Source organism: Phoenix dactylifera, chromosome 15, assembly GCF_051530095.1.
Source record: "Phoenix dactylifera cultivar Ajwa chromosome 15, Ajwa_hap1_PhDact_Kaust_v1.1, whole genome shotgun sequence".
NCBI lineage: Eukaryota > Viridiplantae > Streptophyta > Magnoliopsida > Arecales > Arecaceae > Phoenix > Phoenix dactylifera.
Genome location: NC_143204.1, coordinates 14,145,173 through 14,165,166, shown reverse-complemented (window position 1 = coordinate 14,165,166; position 19,994 = coordinate 14,145,173). Strand labels below are relative to the sequence as shown.

Here is a 19,994-nt window from a genome sequence, read left to right as displayed (position 1 = left end):
ACTTTTTTGAGTGCAGAAATAAAGATATAGAAGCCCACGCATACTCTCTCTCTATATATATATAGTTAGTGTGTGTGTGTGTGTGTGTGTGTGTGTGTGAGAGAGAGAGAGAGAGAGAGAGAGATGGGACATAAGCAGTAAATCCATGCTTTTTATATTTTTTTTGAAATTTCAATAATGTAAGAAGATTGGCTCAACCTTAACACTACCTTGGCCTCATAAATAAACAACTAGTGCAAATAAGTACCTATAATTCTTGGCTCACTCTAAAACTAAGCCCCTTAGTGACATTTGATATATATTCGATTTATTTGGGCCTAAATGCTAAGTTACACAACAAGCAAGAGGTTTTAAATTTTATGGAACAACACTATTTTGGTTTGCCCATGGAATGGGATGCGCCACGGTTCCACCCCGAGTGGATACTTGGGATGGAGAATGTCCAAAAATGTGCCGATCGGGATGCTAGAATAATAGTTGGACAGTCCTTTACATTCAGGATAGTACTCTATTTTGGTATCTTGCGGGGCATCCCACCAAGATTTGAGACAACATTTGTCTTCAGCACGATACTAAGTCATCCTAATATCCAGGGTGACTTCAGAGGCTGCCTTTAATATCTATGGAAGTGTTTTGGATCATTTTTGTATCTCTCTTACAAAACAGAATGTCGAAGCTATATCATATGTATTCAAGATCAGTTATTTTAACTAGAAGGTAATTCTTATATATGAATTTTGAATAAAATTGATTTACATTCTCAATTCTTGAGTGAAACACCGCAGTCCAATCATTGGCTAGTAAAATAACTTTTTTTTGCTCATGTTTGTGATGTCACAAAATATTCATAATTAAAAAATGCTCATAATTTTGTTTTTGTACACATTCTAAGGCAACCATGACTCTGTGGCTGAAATTCCATCCTGACCAATCCAATCTGCTAATCAATTGCATTCTTTCAGTACCTTGCTCACTTGATCTTTGCAATATGATTGCTACTTTTAGAACCCTTGTTGTAGCAAGTATCTCGAAATATTTGGAACTCCTTGACGTTTTCTTGAGATCATTGGGCAACTTTTAGAGTTATATTGCTGTAACTGAGAGTATCAAGTGATTCCATTAGCAGAACTAGCACTTAGTAATTGATGGGAAAATGCTCTTATGTTTTAAACAGTTTTCCATGCCTGAAATTCTTTTTAGTTTTGAAATGTAATCTGCTGCTTAAAAATTTTCCATGATAGCTTGTACTCTGACATTAAAACATTGTTTTTTAAAAATTAATTTCAAATAACTATTAATCGAAAGTTTCTAAAGTAATGCATGGTTTAATTAGGTTACTAAAAATCTGATAGCTAACACTCTAAACAGTAATTTATAAAATTTAGTATGTGATGGATACGACACGAAAGCATGGAAGCACCAATAAAAATATGATAGCTAATGTTATCTCTCTTCTGCATACAAATGAGTTGATTTAAGTCAAATGCTTAAAAGAATTGTACTACAGCATGTAACCTGCATGCTCAGCCCTCAACTTTTCAGCTTTGAACTCTTAGCACTGAAATTTGGAAGATAGTAACAATTTTTTTAAGAAAAAAGCATGTTATACCCACTTAAACAACTTTATTTCACTTTATAGTTCTTTTTAAACTAAACAAATGTTTGGTATTATTGGCAATTCATTAGGACTTTTACTTCTATGGGAAGTCTTGATTGATTTTCACTTACATCTAGTCTTATCACATGTTCTCAAAAGCATTAATTATGCTACTTATATGTGATTAAAGCAAGTGATGTCTACATATTTCTTTTTAACTTATTAATTACAGCTATGTTAGTTAATCTCACTTTCTAGCCATCCAATGTAGCTTGGCCAAAATTCTTGCTACCAAAGGATATATGCAACATTTTTGCATCTGACATCACAATTCTATTTTTTTGAAAGAATTGTATTCATATTCGAACATAAAACTTTTCTTAATAAAAAGAAAATATCAATTTATTTTGTCAACATAATTAAGAATCAATAATCTATGAAAGGAAACTTTTAAATGTCATGCATTGCTAAAATCCATATCCAGATGGAGAGAGGTAATAAAATAATGTTGGTATCTGATTTTTAAAAAATAGTTTCCAAGAAAATTATTTATTATTTTTGAGGAAGAGTTAGGATAACCAACTTTCATTAAAAAAAAATTAAAAATAATTTTTTTTTAATTTTCTTTAGAACAAACGTACCTCGACATGTCAACCCTAGCGAAATTTTGGAAGTGTCAAGAATCGTTCAAGCAAGAATATTTCTTGACAATTGTTTAACAAAAACATGGAGATATATTTCTAACTCCTTACCTCGAAAGGTAGTAGGATATTGATTGCTTTCCTGATAATGTGTATGGTCCTCAGAGTCCAAGACCAAAAGAACTATTTACAAAACCATTATTGTGATATGTTACACCTAAATTTACTTAGATTTTCCCATGTATAATATATTGCTGGATTACACAATGTTGTTGATTTGCTCGCTGAGCAGACATGACATTGTTAAGATTAACTTCAAAAAATATTTTAGTAAGTTTTCCACCTGGAATTTTTCATGTAACATGACCCTTTTTCCTTCAGAGGGTAGTGAAGAATCTAAAGGTATTTTACATGTTCTAATAAATAGCATGAGAAAAAGGGCTAAATTCTAATGAGAATTGCAACATACAATAAGGGCATGCAGTTAACTGAAAACTAACAAGAACATGTGGAAAATTTACAAGGTGGTTTAAATATTTTGCAATAAATAAATATAATCGAATAGCAGGGACTTGGCTATGCTAATCTAATGAAATTGCAACCATGAGCACATCTAATGGTGCTTATGATCATTAGTTAATCCAAATTGCAACCATGAGCATATCTAAGTGTAGACAATACTCCACAAACCGCAACTGTCTCGATCATAGAGGGATTATTCACAAACATTTGCGTTTGTTCATCAATCAATCCGCTTGTTCTTAAACCACTTGTTTTCATGTTAATAGCTATTCTAATGGGTCAAATTTCTTGGAAAATTGTTAAGAGGCAAAGAGTCCGAATCGAGAAGACTAGGTATACATATTGGAACTCAAGTTGACCCAAAAACTTAAAAAGCATTTATAAGTTTTGGACCCAACTAGTCTATCAATCCAAAGATCTTGAGATACATGTGGATTTCCAACAATCTCGCCCATTTGTGTGAGCTCTATTTACATCCTCCTCAACTCCTAGGTTTTGATCCACCACTCCCAAGCCGACTCTATTCGAGTACATCACATAATTCTTTCACTTTATTGCCTTGAGAGCTGTGCCCCATCAATATCGAGCCACACTTTGCTGCTTTGAGAGTTGTGCACGGGATCATGCTCATTAGCTTTAATACCACTGTTGGGAAGAAATCTAAAGGACTTGCTCAAGTTGATCCAAAAGTTTAGACCATTGAATTTTTGGATCCAACTAGTATATTGACCACTGACCATCTTTTCACATGGATTTCCAACAAAATTAAAATGCAACAAGTCAAACAATGCCAAAGGCATTACTTTTAACATTATAGTCCATTGACATCACATATATTGGAAGAGTGTTTCATGATTTAACAAAAAAGTGTCGTTGCATTAAGTCCAAAACTCCAAATTTAGAAAACTAATTATAAACACACAGATCGTGAAGCAAATTTTAAAGTTAAGTTTAAAACAGTACTCAAGGCTGATTAAACATGTCATATGGAATGGCCAACTGATTTATGAGTAATAAAATCATGTTTTTAGCTGCTTTGAGGTTTTTACTGAAGCATTATTGTTGGCTCCTTTTTTGAATCTTCTTTCTTCATTGTTTCAGATGTAAATTCTTGCCTTCAGTCTTCCTGTATGTACATAAATTTTTTGTTTCCTTTTAATAAAATTGCAGGTGACTAATGTGGCTGAAGCTCATTAGTCTCCTATTCTCCCAAAAGAGAGATTCATGTTTTTGCACCATGTCTGACGTATCACTATTCATCCAGACCATAAAAATGGTTTGAGGGATGCAAGAGGGAAGCAGGAGTGCTTAAGGTAAAGGTCAGAGTAAATTTATGGGATGGGATAATATTTGTTGGTGCTTTCTATAATTTTTTCTCATAGTCCGCTGCATGTGTGTCACGCCCCGAACCCAGCACCCAGGTCCGATACGTAGCCGGCAGCATGAGCCCTAGAGTAGTGCCCTAAAGATCATGCAAGGCCTAAGATGAACAAAAATCCGATAATTTTATAATTAATTAATTAATTCAAATAGATAAATCCAACGTATCCAAATAATCAAATTGGTTCAATTACAAGAGCTTTCAATGTTCATTGGTATCAAAATAAATTGATTAACTAACTGATGACTTTGACACTTGCACTCTGCGTCTATCCTATCCATGTCTATGCATCTTGCAGCTCTGAAAAAGTGATAGAAGAGGGAGTGAGCTTTATAGCCCAATAAGAATCCCCACACATCCTCACCAACATGATAATAATATAGGTTTGAAAACCACAAGAAAACGTTGCACACATTGTAAAATCACAAACCGGCTATCAACAATGTTCGAATAATCAATATAAATATAAACATCAAATATCAATAGAAATCCAGCCACTCAAGAGTAATATATCATACGATAGCTCATAAATCTTTATTAGTATTTTCGATGCTTTTCATTCCATTCTTTGTTAACTTGATCTGGTTCAATTATCTTAACGACTTTGGGCCAAATCTCAGTCACATTCTCCGGCATGTGGTGGGGTTGCTAAAGATCACATTTCCAGCCTGTGGCGGGGCTTGCTAATTTTAGTTCCACATTTACCAGCCTGTGATGGGCTGCCAAGTATCACATTTTCAGCCTGTGGCGGGGCCTGCTAATTTTAGTTCCACATTTATAGCCTATGATGGGGCCTGCGAAAGTACTATATTTCCAGCCTGTGACGGGACCTGCCATAACAACGAGATAAATCCAAAGTCCTTATTTATTCAATCCAGTTCACATCTATATATCAATTCCTTTTTATTTATTTCCGGCTTTAGACTAACCACAGTCACGTTTTCAGCCCGTGACTGGGCAACCAATATCACATGGTTAGTCTAGAGCACCACATCTTTTGGTCTAATTATTCAAGTGTAGGTTATGCGCAAACATGCATCCATCATAATACCAACCACAAGCAAATATGATCAAAATATAAGTTAATACAAAAACCATTATAAAACTATTTCCGCTTCTTACTCAATTGGATCATAGCACATTATTCATAGATAGATGCAAAAATATTTATATTATGCAGGTCAGTGTATAAGAATTTTTACCTTTTCACTAATAACCACACAAACTAACCACCGTGATCTATGAACTGGGGTTAGAGATGGGCATCGGGCCGTGCCGGGCCCGGCCCGGCCCAGGCCCACTGGGCCACAGGCCAAACGGGCCGTGCCTGGCCCGGCCTGTTACTAAACAGGTTGTGCCTGGCACGGCCCGCTTAACCTAAAGGCTAAGCCCGGCACGGCCCTAGGCCCGTGGGGTGGCGGGCCATGCCGGGCCCGGCACGGGCCGTGCCAGGCACGAGACGGGCTGTCCAAAAACCACCAAAACCACCTGATCATCCTCCTCCTCCTTGGGGGGCCTCACCACCAAAACCACCGTCCTCGTCGGCCAACTGATCATCCTCCTCCTCCTTGGGGGGCCTCACCACCAAAACCACCGTCCCCGTCGGCCAACTGATCATCCTCCTCCTCCTTGGGGGGCCTCACCACCAAAACCACCGTCCCCAGTGCCTCCTCCACCCCCTTCTCCAGTAGCTTATCCCCGCTCTCCACCCCCAATTCCCCCTTCTCGCCTTCCTTGACCAGATAGAAGCCGTCCTCCTCAGCCACCTCCTTCCTCCCCCGGTCCGCCACGACCAGCACCGCCTCCTCCATCCCCGACTTAATGCTCGCCTTCCACGGAAGCACCCTCCCATCACTAAACTCAACCGCCACCCCTCCCCCTTCCCCCACCGCTGCCACCGGCCCCCACCCTAGCAGCACCATCCACCTCCCCCACCCCCTCTCCGCCGCCACCACCCCCAGCTCCCCCTCCGCCCTGCACCACCCCGGCGCCGCCGCAACCCCTTACGCTCCCTCCCCCGCCCGGCACACCGGTAGAAGCGCCACCGACGTCGCCTCCGCCACCTCCCCGTACCTCAGCCGCACCACCGGCACCGTCACCCTTCCCGCCCCTTCGCTCTCCTCGATTCCTTCTCTCCCTCCGCTCGTCGCCTTCTCCATCTCCTCCTCGATCCTCTTCCTGGCCCCCTCCGTCTCCGCCGCCTCCATCGCCCGCTCGAGTGCCGCGATCCGGTCGCCGGCCGAAAGCGCCTCCCGGCTGAGGCAGAAGTGGGTGTAAGCGAGGCAGTCCCCCAGGTGGAAAGCGGAGAAGCGGGCCCAGTCGCTGTCCCCGTGGGAAGTCCTTGACGGCCCGAGCCAGCTCCTGGGCGCCCTTGGGGTCGAGGCGCTGCTTAACGACGCGGCGGGCGGCGGCGGCGCGCTGGGCGGCGTTGAGGAAGCGGAGCTCGTACAAGAGATCGGCCAGTCCAGGCCCGCGGGCTGTGCCGTGCTTGGTCCACGAATCGTGCCAGCCCAAGCCCTTATGGGCCGTGCCGGGCTTGGCCTATGGGCCAGAAATCCTTAACCCAGCTCGACCCCCTTTTATGAGCCGTGCCGGGCCATGGGTGGCCCGACCCAATGCCCACCTCTAACTGGGGTGCATAAAATCCTATTCAACGTCTCTTTGTCCCATGAATTGTCCTCCTACAAAACGAAATCAATATTAAAAATTACCCAGGGTATCTGACAATTCAAAATCCTCTATTGTTCATCGACTATCCAATAGTCCATACAAACACTGATCTCTCCATATCAAACTAGAGAGAAAAAACCCCAATCTAGAGAGAGAAACTGGGAGAGAAAACCCATAGGGAGAGAAAATCCATAGAGGGGAGAGAAAACCCTCTTCTCCTCTTCTTCTCAAAGCAGGGGAGGGCTCGCTCTGCCTCTCTTCTCAGAACAGGGACGAGAGCCACCAGGCAGCCCGAGCCCGGCGACGACTGACGGCCCAGTGATGGCTCTCAGCCACGGTCATCGCCGGTGGCGGCGGCCACTGCAACATTGGCCGAAAAAATAGGAGCTCGACTCGATGGTGCACGTCCACAAGGAGGAGCTTCAGCTGATCAAAACCTAGGCCGGGCCGGGCTCGGGCCGGACTCTACAACAGAAATTAGGCCCGATGGCTATGCCCAGGCCTGGCCCGGCCCGACTATCAGGCTTAAATTTTTGTCCAGGCCCGACCTGACTTTATAAATCTGGTTCTAGGCCCGTTTAGCCCGGCCCGACCCGATATGCCCGACCCGACAGGCCTGATTTTTTCTTTGTTTGAAATTTGCAAATGGGCCAGAATGGCCCGACCAAACCCGGCCCCTTTTTTTTGGTCGGGCCGCTTTTCTTGCTCAGGCCCGACCCATGGGCCTTTTTTTAATGCCCAAGCCCGAAAAATTCTGGGCCGGGTTGGGCGGGCCAGAAGGCCCGTGATCAGCTCTGATAGGAAGGGAGAGAGAGAGAGGCCCGGGCGGTAAGGTTGCTGGTGGCCGTGTGTTGGAGGGTGGCTTTCGGCCCCCAAGCCACCACACCAAGTCTTGCGCGTTTGCTCCTTGTGGATGACTTAGAGTTGTAGGTAAAGGGCCGAGCGGGTAACGCCGTGGTAGTTTGAGCTTGCGCCGCGGTGTGCCAAGTTCGTAAGTAGCCGAGGGAATCAAGGCAAGGGGAGGGTCTACTAGTTGCAGCTTGACCCGACCCTTGACTTGAGAAGAAAACAATCAAACTCAAAAGGATATTTGTGGAGATATTTAGAGGAACGCTTGATTGATTCTATTTCCCAAAATGAAGCTTACAAGCAAAACATCTAAGGGAAACTATGATGAATTTCCCTTAGCCCAAGTCTTGGACAAACCCCAAGAACGAATACAAAGAGACAAGGTCCCTCCCAAGCCACTAAGGCCGAAATACAACAAGTGCTAAGATAAAAGATGTAAGATGTAAGACCCTCTAAAGACCCTCATTCCCTCCCATTTATAGTGCTCTCCAAGTGGCCCAAGAGTGGCCAAGGCATAGGGGTCTTCATGGCACATGTAGGGCCAAAGGCTTGGCCATGCCTTGGCCAAGCCTTGGGCATAGGCTGCTGGCCCGGTTGGGGCCTTTGCAGGGGGCTGGCAGGCCATTGGCAGGGCCCGGGTGCGGCTGGGCGCAGAGGCTGGTCGGCTGGGGCCTGGCCAGGGCGCTGCTGGCAGGGCGCCTGGGCGCTTGCAGGGGCGCTGGGCGCGGCAGGCAGGGCGCCTGGGCGCTGGCAGGGGCGCTGCAGGGGCGCGGCAGGGGCGCCTGGGCGCGGCAGGCGCGCTGGCAGGGCGTGGCACGGGCGCCGAGGCGCGGCGCGCGCAGGCGGCGCGCGTGGGCGAGCGCACGGGCGAGCGTGCAGGCGGGCGCGGTCGGGCTGCGGCGAGGTTCGCTGGGCCGAACCTCGCCAGGGGCTCTGGGCGGTCGGGCGGCCGCGCAGGCGGGCGCGCGCGGGCTGCAGGCGGGCGGGCGCGCGCGGGCTGCAGGCGGGCGGGCGGCACTGTAGCTGGCGAGGTTCTTTGTCCTGAACCTCGCCAGGCCTGTCTGCTGGCCTGGGCGCGCCTGGCACTGTAGCAGGCGAGGTTGGCCAGACCGAACCTCGCCTGGCGCACTGTAGCTTGCGAGGTTGGTCTGGCCCAGCCAAATCCTGCAGTGGCCGTGGCCGCATGCTGTCTTGGTGCGCGGTCGCTGCGGGTGTCCGGCACGGATGTCAAGCATGTGGGCCCACGGTCTTGCTGATGATGTACCCTCTCTAGGCCAGCCTTGGGTATGCGTGTAGTGGGCTTGGCCGAGGTTGGGCATGCTCGGCCAAGGCTTGGTGCGCGCGGGCGATGTCGGGCACCCGGCGGGTGCGGTCGGCCGCGGATGCATGCGGGCATGTGCGGGCGATGTCGTGCGCGCGGCGGGCCGAATGTGGAGGTGCTTGGCCAAGGTTCGGCCAAGTGATAAGATGCTCGGCCAAGGCTTGGCATGCATGGCACGGGCCGGCCATTGGTGTGCTTGGCCGAATGAAGGCTTTGGCCAAGGCTCTCCAAGCAAAGTTGTTGGCCTTGGCTTAACCCTCCGTCGGCCTCTTCATGGCCCGATGCCCTCCTTGGTTGGCGGCGCTTGCGGGGGTCCTCAACATTCCCCCTCTCTTGAAAAATATCTTTGTCCTCAAGGATAACAAGTGGATGCCGCCGGATCATCTCATCATGGTCTTCCCAAGTAGCCTCTTCTCTCGGCATTCCTGCCCATTGAAACATTACTTGCCATAGTTGTGTCATGGCTCTCTTCAAGTCGGCCCATGTTTCTCTTGACTTCGGGGTTCCCTCAAGCTCTCTCTTCTTAGCCATCAACCCATCATCCTTCAAGAAGTGCCGATAGTAGCCGGTTGATCTCATGTTCGTCCCTAGGGCCGAGATATCCACAAAGGCCTCAACCTTTCGTGGGCCAAGCTTTACTCCTCCAAAAATGTGGCCCAAATACTCAAATGCACACTTAGGAGGCTTGATGTAGAAGTGACGATTCTCCATAACCTCCAAGTGCTTCATGTGCTTCTCCATGGACCCGAAATAGACCCAAGTATCATCAAAGGAAACTAAAATGAATTCTCTCAAGTAAGGCCCAAATACCTCATTCGAAGTGGGTTGTAGAATGGATGATCCTTGAACTCCCGATAAAGCATGCAAGGTGAACTCGGTCTCCTCCTTTTTATCACTATGTCCGATCTTCTCACCATGCTCCATCTCTTTGTTTTCTTCTTTTGAATTTTCAACTCTAGTGGCCTCATCTCCGCTGCCCACATCTAGAAGAAAAGCTTGCCCGGTCTTGCAAGGATGTCCCGGTCTCCACTTGCCCCCACACTTGAAGCATAGCTCCTTTTTGATGTATTCTTGGAGCTTTTCCCTTGACAACTTCTTGATTTCTTTGGGTCGATCCTTGTCGTCACTTTTAACCTCTCCATTGACCTTCCAAGGTGCTCTTGGTTGCAAGGATGAAGATGCATTGTTGCTGAAATTTTCTTTGGACATGTGCTTCTCCGCGGGGTAGCTTTGATCTAGGATCTCTGCCATCCTCATTGCATCTTGTAACCTTGTTGGTTGCTTAAGCTTCACTTCCTTGGCTAGACATGGCTTTAAACCATCTAGGAAAGTGCCCATTAGCGCCTCTTCGGACCATCCCCTCACCAATGTTTGGAGACGCCGAAACTCATCAATGTATGTTTGCACCTTTCCTTCTTGTTTCAACTTGGCTAGTTGCCCATGGTAGTTCACAACGGGTGAAGGACCCCATTGTGACATGAATTCCTTCACGAAGGCCGTCCAACCTAGTCTCTTGCCATCCTTCTCATAGAGTGCCCGGATCCATCTCCACCACTGATTTGCCCTTCCTTCAAGATGGAAGCTAGCAATGGTGACCCGGTCGGCTCTTGGGACCCCATAAACTTCAAAGTATTGTTCGGCTTTGTCTAGCCATTCATAGGGTTCGCCTCCTCCAAATAAGGGAAAATCAATCTTGGGCACCCTCAACCCTCTTCCATATGATCGAGGACTCCTTCCAACTTTATCTTCAAAGTCTTCTCCCATTCGGCTCCTCCTCCTTTCCTCCATGTTACCTCTCCGGCCAAAAGACCCTTGAGCATGGAATGGCTCCTCTTTAGCCTCACTCTCATCCTCACTATGTTTTCTCCCTCTTGTGCTAGTCCTATCATCCTCCATCCACCTATCTACTATCCCCACATCCCGGGCTCCAATTCTTTCATCTTTTCTCCATGGTCCTTGATGGTCTAACTCCACTTCTTTGTTAGATCTCAAGCTTCCTTCTTTGCTTGCTCTATTCTCCCTCACTTGGCCCCGCCATGAGGCATGCGACCAATATTCTTCTTCATTGGATCTTCTAAGTTCTTTTTCTCTTCCACTTCCACTAACTCGCCTTTCTAATCTTTCTAGGCGGGCATTTACACCGGCTAGGGTAGTTGATATCTTTTCAAAGGTTTGGTTTCGACTTTCAAGGGTTTGATTTACGTGTTGAGAACTCCCCTCTAAGGCCTCAAGCCGTGCATTCTCATCCCTCATCATCACTCCTAACCTCCTTTGGTCGTCACCCAAGGGATGAACCGTCCCTCCTTCTTATATATTCAAAAGATACACCACTCGATCGCCTTCGATTACAACAAAGATTTACAACAATTAAAACTCTCTCTTTCTCCCAAGAGAGATATTTTGAAACTCTATTTGCTTCCTACCCGATGTAGTTGGGAAAGGGCACGAGGTACGACCACTAGCCTCCCTCTTGTGCCGTCCCTAATGTACCCTACACCGAATAGTTAGGTCAAATAATGCCGGGTACTACCATTAGCCTCCCCATTGGCACCATCCCTATGATGAGCAAGATAGAGATCAATCCGTTCTCTTTTACAAGAAAAATGCTCACTCCTCTTTTGCAAATAAGAATGATAAGTTGCTAAAATTTAAGTACCCGATGCATGCATAATAAACTTCTAATGTACCCCCTCTCAAATGCAACAAATAATATGAAGGTAGTAAGTAAACTTCACTACTAGGCATGCAATGATATGTTAAACAACTTAACCCAACCCACTATAGAATTTGAAATTTTGTTAGGGTTGTAGGCGTTACCTCTTTTGAGAGAGATCCTCGACGGAGCTTCTCTAGGAACTTCTCCCGACGAAATCTCTCAATGAAAGCACCATTGTTGGAGGGTGGCTTTCGGCCCCCAAGCCACCACACCAAGTCTTGCGCGTTTGCTCCTTGTGGATGACTTAGAGTTGTAGGTAAAGGGCCGAGCGGGTAACGCCGTGGTAGTTTGAGCTTGCGCCGCGGTGTGCCAAGTTCGTAAGTAGCTGAGGGAATCAAGGCAAGGGGAGGGTCTACTGGTTGCAGCTTGACCCGACCCTTGACTTGAGAAGAAAACAATCAAACTCAAAAGGATATTTGTGGAGATATTTAGAGGAACGCTTGATTGATTCTATTTCCCAAAATGAAGCTTACAAGCAAAACATCTAAGGGAAACTATGATGGATTTCCATTAGCCCAAGTCTTGGACAAACCCCAAGACCGAATACAAAGAGACAAGGTCCCTCCCAAGCCACTAAGGCCGAAATACAACAAGTGCTAAGATAAAAGATGTAAGATGTAAGACCCTCTAAAGACCCTCATTCCCTCCCATTTATAGTGCTCTCCAAGTGGCCCAAGAGTAGCCAAGGCATAGGGGTCTTCATGGCACATGTAGGGCCAAAGGCTTGGCCATGCCTTGGCCAAGCCTTGGGCATAGGCTGCTGGCCCGGCTGGGGCCTTTGCAGGGGGCTGGCAGGCCATTGGCAGGGCCTGGGCGCGGCTGGGCGCAGAGGCTGGTCGGCTGGGGCCTGGCCAGGGCACTGGGCGCTGCTGGCAGGGCGCCTGGGCGCTGGCAGGGGTGCTGGGCACGGCAGGCAGGGCGCCTGGGCGCTGGCAGGGGCGCTGCAGGGGCGCGGCAGGGGCGCTGGGGCGCGGCAGGCAGGGCGCCCGGGCGCTGTAGGGGCGCCTGGGCGCGGCAGGCGCGCTGGCAGGGCGCGGCACGGGCGCCGAGGCGCGGCGCGCGCAGGCGCTGTCGGGCGCGCGTGGGCGCGCGCACAGGCGGCGCGCGTGGGCGCGCGCGCGGGCGCTGTGTTGGAACCCGCGGGGCTTTGCGGTCCCATACCCCGCGCCAACGGTAGAGGGACTTGCTTGTGATGGGACCGGCTTGCTTGTGGGTATCTCTCTTCCCTCTTGCTGCCTTGGAATCCAAGCCGTGTGCTTTGCCTTTTGGCTGCCGGCGTTGGGAAGAAATCAATAGTTGGGGCTCAATGATGAAAGGAAGATTGACTTCATTCCAATGACAACGATTACAAGGACTCAATGCAAGATCCGGAAGGGACCTTGCTTTGCCTAAAACAATCTAAGGGGAGTTGATGTTCTCCTCCTTAGCCCAAGCCTTTCGGCCGACACACAAAAGGGATACAACCCTTGACTCTTTGCTGGAAAATATGATAAAAGATGAATGATGAACTAAGGGCCCTAATGGCTCCTTTTGTAGGCCGAATGCCCTAGCTTATTGGGACTCTAATTCGAATTCAAATGGCTGCCTTCTTTGGCCGCCGGGTGCTGTCCTTCTTTGGCCCTCTTCGGCCATGTGCCTCAATAGGTGGCCGCATGGGATTGGCCCTCGGTTTGGCCTGTGCGCGTGTCACGAGCTGCTGCTGCCATTTGTCCGTGTGCAGCCTGATTTGGTTGGCTTTCCTGTTCGGCCGAGGGGCGCTTGCTGATTTTCAGGGGTGCGCCGCTTGCGCCTTGGTTCCCATGGCCTGTTGCCCTAGCTTCCTGCTGGGCGTCCCTCCTTTGGCCGATTGCATCTCGGCCGCTGATGTTCATCCTTGCCGGTTTGCTATGGAAGAGCCTACCGGCTCCTCCTTTGATTTGGCGCATGCGCTTTCCTTGTTTGGCTGGGCGCTGATGCTGGGCGGCCTGCCAAGTGTCCCTGTTAGTTGCTTTTGGTTGGGCGCCGACCGGTGATGACTTTCCATGCTTGGCCTTGCGCGCGGATGGTTGCCACTTGTCGCTGGGCGCGCGCACGGCTGGGCTGACCGAGTCCTTCCTTGTTTGGCCTTGCGCCTGGGGCGTGGATGGGTGCCACTTGTCCTTGGCCGTGCGCATGGTTGGGCTGACCTCGGCTTTCCTTATCCGGCTCGTGGGCATGCGCGCGGGCTGATCCAGACTCAATGTGCGCGGGCTCGGTTGGCTTGCTGTGCTCCTGGCTACGCTTGACCCGTGCGCTGGCTTTGGACTTGATCGGCCTGATTGCGCTCGGCCAGATGTGGTCTTGGCCGAGCCTTGTTCTTGCTGTGCATGCGCGTACCTGTGCGCATGCATGGGCTGGTGCCCTTGATTGCCGCCCGTCATCATGCCCATGTCCGGCGTGCGTGCAACCCATTGTTGCACGGGCGCCGAGTGTTGGCGAGAGGCGGGGAGGCGGCCTTGCTGTGCACTAGTCGTCTCCCTGCTGGGCGAGGTTCGGGCGCGCCAGGTGGGCGTGGGTGCAGAGTGCCGGGCGCATGGCCCGGGTGTAGACGCCGGGCGCTGGAAGGCGGGCGCGCGCTGGCGGGCGCGTGGTCTGGCGGGCGCGCGCAGGCGGGCGCACGGGCGCAGGCGGGCGCAGGCGGGCGCGCAGTCGGGCGGTCGCTTGCGGGCGGCCGCGCAGAGGGGCGGGCGCGCGCAGGCGGGCGCGGGCTGGCGGGCGCGCGCAGGCGGGCGCGCGGGCTGGCGGGCGCGCGCAGGCGGGCGCGCCGGCGGCAGGGCGCGCGCAGGCGGGCGCGCGGGCTGCAGTGGGCGCGCGCGGTTGGCCGCGCGCTGCTGTGGCTGGTCGTGCGCGCGGTGGGCCGTGCGCTGCTGCAGGGGGCGCAGAACCTCGCGCAGGCGCTGGGCGTGGCCTGCACGGGGCTGCGCCGTGGGCTGAGGCTGCTGGCCACTGCTTGGACAGACCTCCAAGCAGTGGATGTGGCCCGGCGATGAGTCTTGGCCGAGGTTGGCCTCGGCCATTCTGGTTGGCTCTTGGCTCGGCGGGCTGAGGTGGCTATCACGCTGTCGGCCGCGCATGGGCGCGCGCAGGTGGCGCGCGTGGGCGCGCGCGCGGGCGCTGTCGGCCGCGCGTGGGCGCGCGCGGGCGCTGTCGGGCGCGCGTGGGCGCGCGCAGGCGGCGCGCACAGGCGGGCGCGGTCGGGCTGCGGCGAGGTTCACTGGTGAACCTCGCCAGGGGCTCTGGGCGGTCGGGCGGCCGCGCGGGCGGGCGCGCGCGGGCTGCAGGCGGGCGGGCGGCACTGTAGCTGGCGAGGTTCTTTGTCCTGAACCTCGCCAGGCCTGTCTGCTGGCCTGGGCGCGCCTGGCACTGTAGCAGGCGAGGTTGGCCAGACCGAACCTCGCATGGCGCACTGTAGCTTGCGAGATTGGTCTGGCCCAGCCAAGTCCTGCAGTGGCCGTGGCCGCGTGCTGTCTTGGTGCGGGGTCGCCGCGGGTGTCCGGCACGGATGTCAAGCATGTGGGCCCACGGTCTTGCTGATGATGTACCCTCTCTAGGCCAGCCTTGGGTATGTGTGCAGTGGGCTTGGCCAAGGTTGGGCATGCTCGGCCAAGGCTTGGTGCGTGCAGGCGATGTCGGGCACCCGGCGGGTGCGGTCGGCCGCGGATGCATGCGGGCATGTGCGGGCGATGTCGTGCGCGCGGCGGGCCGAATGTGGAGATGCTTGGCCAAGGTTCGGCCAAGTGATAAGATGCTCGGCCAAGGCTTGGCATGCATGGCACGGGCCGGCCATTTGTGTGCTTGGCCGAATGAAGGCTTTGGCCAAGGCTCTCCAAGCAAAGTTGTTGGCCTTGGCTTAACCCTCCGTCGGCCTCTTCATGGCCCGATGCCCTCCTTGGTTGGCGGCGCTTGCGAGGGTCCTCAACACCGTGGCCCGGGTGGTGCGACGGCACCCTACGGCGAGGCGGTCGGCGGCGGCGAAACCAGGAAGATCAAACCAAAACAGGGCACCCCTGTTCAGACGGAAATTTGGCAATTCGCCGGCGGGCGTTTCCGACGACCCTCACCGGCGAAAATCGAAGGAGAACACCTGAGGAGAAGTCTTGGAGTTGGCGGCGATTCTCGGCGGTTTGAGTGAAGAAAATCGGAGGAGGGGGCAGAGAGATTGATAGGCGCGATCGTAGAGTTCGAATCGAACTCGGATCGGCCCTTGGGAGCTCCTGCATCTGCTGGAATCGGGGAGGAAGAAGACTCCCAGCTCTGGTCTTCTTCCCCGTTTCCTCCATGGGCCGAGCACAGGTCGGGCTGGGCCTGGCCTCTTCGAGCCGGCCCACGAGCCCCCTTTTTTTGGGGGGGGGGGGGGGGGGGGGGGGGGGGTTGTTCCAAGGGTATATCTTCATGACCGATTCTAAACCATGAGATTATCTAGTGGAATTCCCATCCTTTTTTTTTATTTAATTCTATCCAAACAACTTGTAATTTTACTTGGTCAACCTCTTACCTGGCCCCATTGAATGTGGATCTACTTTCTGGATGAAAACAGAAGAGACAACCGTGCTTTAGAGATCTCCATGCTATTCGCTGGCTCAATTAACTCTTTGTTTGAAACAAAAACAGTTGACTTTTTTTTTAAGGTAGGGTTTATCTAAACACTTAAACTTTTTACCAAATTCCTCCTTTTGAACTTTTCTCCTTTCCTTAATATAGTAATCAATATGCCTATCCCAAGCAGTCGACCAACTTCCCGTGCAGCCTTTGGCCAGTTTATCCTCTCTCAAATCCTAAAACTATGTCAAACTCCAATAAATACCTCCTTTCTTCCTCTTATCACCAACCCAAGCTGAATCTGGGAGCTCTTCTTGGGGAGGGTGAGGGGAGGTGCCGACAGGCTAAGTCTGGTTGGCAAATACTAACTTTTCTTTCAGAAAAGAAATATTCCCCTCCTCTCTCTCTTTTTTTTTTTGTTTTTCTGAATTTTGGAGAAGATGACTATTGCCATCGAGCATCCTGAGATTGGTAATCTCTCTTCTCACGGCTTTCAAAATTACTAGTCTTTAAAGATCAGAAGGCTTCTTATCTTTTTCTACTCAAATGGGTTATTAATTGCACGCAAGAATTTAAAGGTTATATTTTGTGTTATTTGATAGCATGTCTAGTTTTCTAATGTGATTCCTTCACTTGTAGAGGAAGGGAAAGAGAAGAAAATCACCACCGGGTCAAACGAGTTGGTGCCAGATGGTGGATTCGCAGCTCCTGAAACTAATGCCTTTGGCCAAACTTTTAGGTATCTTTCTTCTGTAAACTTCGTGCACATGCAGACTGCATATTCTCATCACTGTATAAAGGAAGTAATGGAGAAGGGAAAAAAAATAATGGCAGGAACTATGAAGCTGAATCAGAGAGGAAAGACTCCGTTGAAGAGTTTTATCGGATAAACCACATTCATCAGACTTACGAATTTGTATGTGAGATGGTCTGATTTGTTGGTGGTTGATTGTTTTTGTGATGCTCCCGAATTGAATGAGCATTTAAGCTTTGGCTTTGGATTGGTGCTCATCAACAATGACAAATGATTTAGGTGAAGAAGATGAGAGAGGAATATAGCAAGCTGAACAAGGCAGACATGAGCATTTGGGAATGCTGTGAGTTGCTTGACGAGTTCGTGGATGAAAGTGATCCTGATCTTGATGAGCCCCAGATCCAGCATTTGCTGCAGAGTGCTGAAGCTATTAGGAAAGACTACCCTGGTGAAGATTGGTTGCATTTAACTGCCCTTATACATGGTACATTTTCGCCACTATATAACATTTTATGGCCTCTAATTTTTCAGAAGATGGTGCAGTAGCCACCTCTCATTTCATTTGGTAGATGAAATGGAATGCATCCATAGCATTTAACTATAACCAAATATCGTTACTTCTTCACTCCAATTACTTGCCGTCAGTTTTACAAATATTTCATGCTTTTCATCTTTGTAAGGCTACCTACTCTTGTTAAAGTGAACTTCCCTAATCATTCCTCAATACTTCTTCTTATTTTTTGTTTGAGAAAACAGATATTTCAGTTGTTTTTCTTCAGTCCATATGATATTTTTAAGTGGAGCATAGTTATTCAAATGGCATCTAATCAGCTTCCATTTTTTCTGCAATTAAGATCTAGGAAAGGTTCTTCTCCATCCTAAATTTGGGCAGCTTCCCCAGTGGGCAGTTGTAGGTGAGTGCCATGTCTACTCTTTTGTTATCAGCGATCTCCAATCCATATGCCTTCCACTGACAACATCCAGTCCGCAGGCGACACATTCCCTGTAGGTTGTGCTTTTGATGAATCCATTGTTCATTACAAGGTCAATTTCATACACAGATCTATGTTTGATATTACCATCTAAATGAAAAAAATATTACCTTGCTAAAATTGTTTTCATATCATCACAGTACCTCAAAGACAATCCTGACTTCAACAATCCTCAATACAACACGAAGTTTGGAGTCTATTCTGAAGGATGTGGACTCGATAATTTAATGATGTCGTGGGGGCATGACGATTACATGTATATGGTATTTACTTATAACCTCTCACTTCTTCATGAACCTAATACAAATGGTTCTGTTTTGCATATATTTTTGCTCAAGCTAATATTTATCCTATTATTGGATTCAATTCAGGTGGCTAAGGAGAACAAGACCACTCTACCTTCAGCTGCAATGTTCATCATCCGATACCATTCATTCTATCGTACGCTCCAACCGCTTAATACCTCCTTTCATAAGCCATCGCCTGTAATATTTACTAAATCTGATTATTAAACCAACAAAACCTAATTAATTATGTTGTGATTCAGCATTGCATCAGTCGGGGACCTATAAATATTTCATGAATAAGGAGGATGAAGAGAACCTAAAATGGCTACAGATCTTCAAGTAAGTCCCATGCATATTTTATAGCTCATAACAAGCAGTGAATCTAATGATAATGAAAAATTGAATTTTTCATTTTTTTTTTAATTTCTTCCTCCTATTCCAAATGCGCAGCAAATATGACCTCTACAGCAAGAGCAAAGTCAGGGTCGATGTGGAGAAGGTGAAGCCATACTATCTGTCCCTCATTGAGAAGGTGGGCAATACTCTAAAAAAGTATGTTTTTTCTCAGCTAACATTCTCCCATCTCTGCTGACTTGGTATTGGGATGCATGTTGCAGTATTTCCCTCCCAAGCTGAGGTGGTGAAGAAGAGAAAGCCACTGACTTGGTGGATGATGGCATGATGCTTAATTTCAATGGCAATTTTTAACAATCAATATGAGGAGGAGTAAAATTGTTAAATAAAAGTAATACTAAATAACTGCTTTCCCCAGTGTATAATATTAATGAAAGATATCCTCCAGACTTATCATTATTAAATCTTGATTCATTTATGCCATGAGGAGAAGAGGATCTCCCTTTCATTTCTTCTATTTTTTTTCTTTTTTTTCGCATGCCGACTCGGTACAAGAATGGACCCAGAAATGTTCCCCACTATCAAAATTTTAACCAGAATTTGCCTTGCCTTTTCCCTGAAGGTTGCTGTAACTCAATTACAGCTGCAAATCAATTGAGCCGCCTGTGAACAGCTTAGGCTTGTTCAGTGCCCTGCTTGACATGTATAATACTGATGTGAAGATGCTGCATAGAAAGATACATACAAGCACATTGAGAAGGGACATAGAGCATTCATCAATCAACTAAGGCTTGCACACCAGCCAAATTTTCAAGGTTTATATAAGTTTCTAACTGCCCTAAGCTTTTAGATCATTGTAGAGCAGGCCCAAGCAGTCTTGAAACAACTGGCTCTCTCTAGTTCCAACAAAGTATTGTCGTTGATATCTTCTTCTTCTTCTTCTTCTTCTTCTTTTGGCAGATTCATCATACAAAGTGTGTACGAATACACCTAATAAAATCAAAATACACAAGCTTACGGAGTACCCGAGACAGCTCTCTCCCTCTCTTGACCGCAAGGTATACCCGAGGTGGTGAGCTGTATAGGCAGCCAGCACTTGCAGGGGAGTTTTACAATGCGGCCTTATCCACCAGAATCGAGCAGGGCAGGCCGGTTTAAGTCATTGAGTCACCTTTCTCTCCGATAAGTTGAACCAATAAAATGTACCCAATAAAAAGAGGGACACTGCATTGAGATCCCTGCTAATACCGCCTAAACCTTTCTAGGATTTATGTCCACACGATTTATTCATTTGAGTTATTCCCACGTAGTTGGAGTCGTCATCATTATTTGCTTCATAGGACTTGGATGTGT

General features: G+C 48.7%; 1 protein-coding gene across 1 annotated transcript; it reads left to right on the top strand.

Moving 5' to 3' along the window:
* Window positions 1–16,127: 16,127 nt before the first annotated feature.
* LOC103718566 (putative inositol oxygenase) lies at window positions 16,128–19,286 on the top strand. The gene is made up of 11 exons (XM_008807453.5): window positions 16,128–16,725; window positions 16,894–16,993; window positions 17,089–17,170; window positions 17,288–17,492; window positions 17,863–17,922; window positions 18,000–18,052; window positions 18,141–18,263; window positions 18,372–18,441; window positions 18,548–18,626; window positions 18,738–18,819; window positions 18,905–19,286. Exons 1-11 carry the CDS (start codon window positions 16,695–16,697, stop codon window positions 18,929–18,931), a joined length of 912 nt encoding a protein of 303 aa, XP_008805675.4. The 5' UTR covers window positions 16,128–16,694; the 3' UTR covers window positions 18,932–19,286.
* The last annotated feature ends 708 nt before the right edge of the window (window positions 19,287–19,994 follow it).

Excerpts from the sequence above, each read along its gene's own strand:
- LOC103718566 (XM_008807453.5), top strand. The coding sequence starts at position 16,695 with ATGACTATTGCCATCGAGCATCCTGAGATTG. Across the intron at positions 18,627-18,737 it reads AAATGGCTACAGATCTTCAA|CAAATATGACCTCTACAGCA; the intron begins GTAAGTCCCATG and ends CCAAATGCGCAG. Across the intron at positions 18,820-18,904 it reads ATCTGTCCCTCATTGAGAAG|TATTTCCCTCCCAAGCTGAG; the intron begins GTGGGCAATACT and ends TGCATGTTGCAG.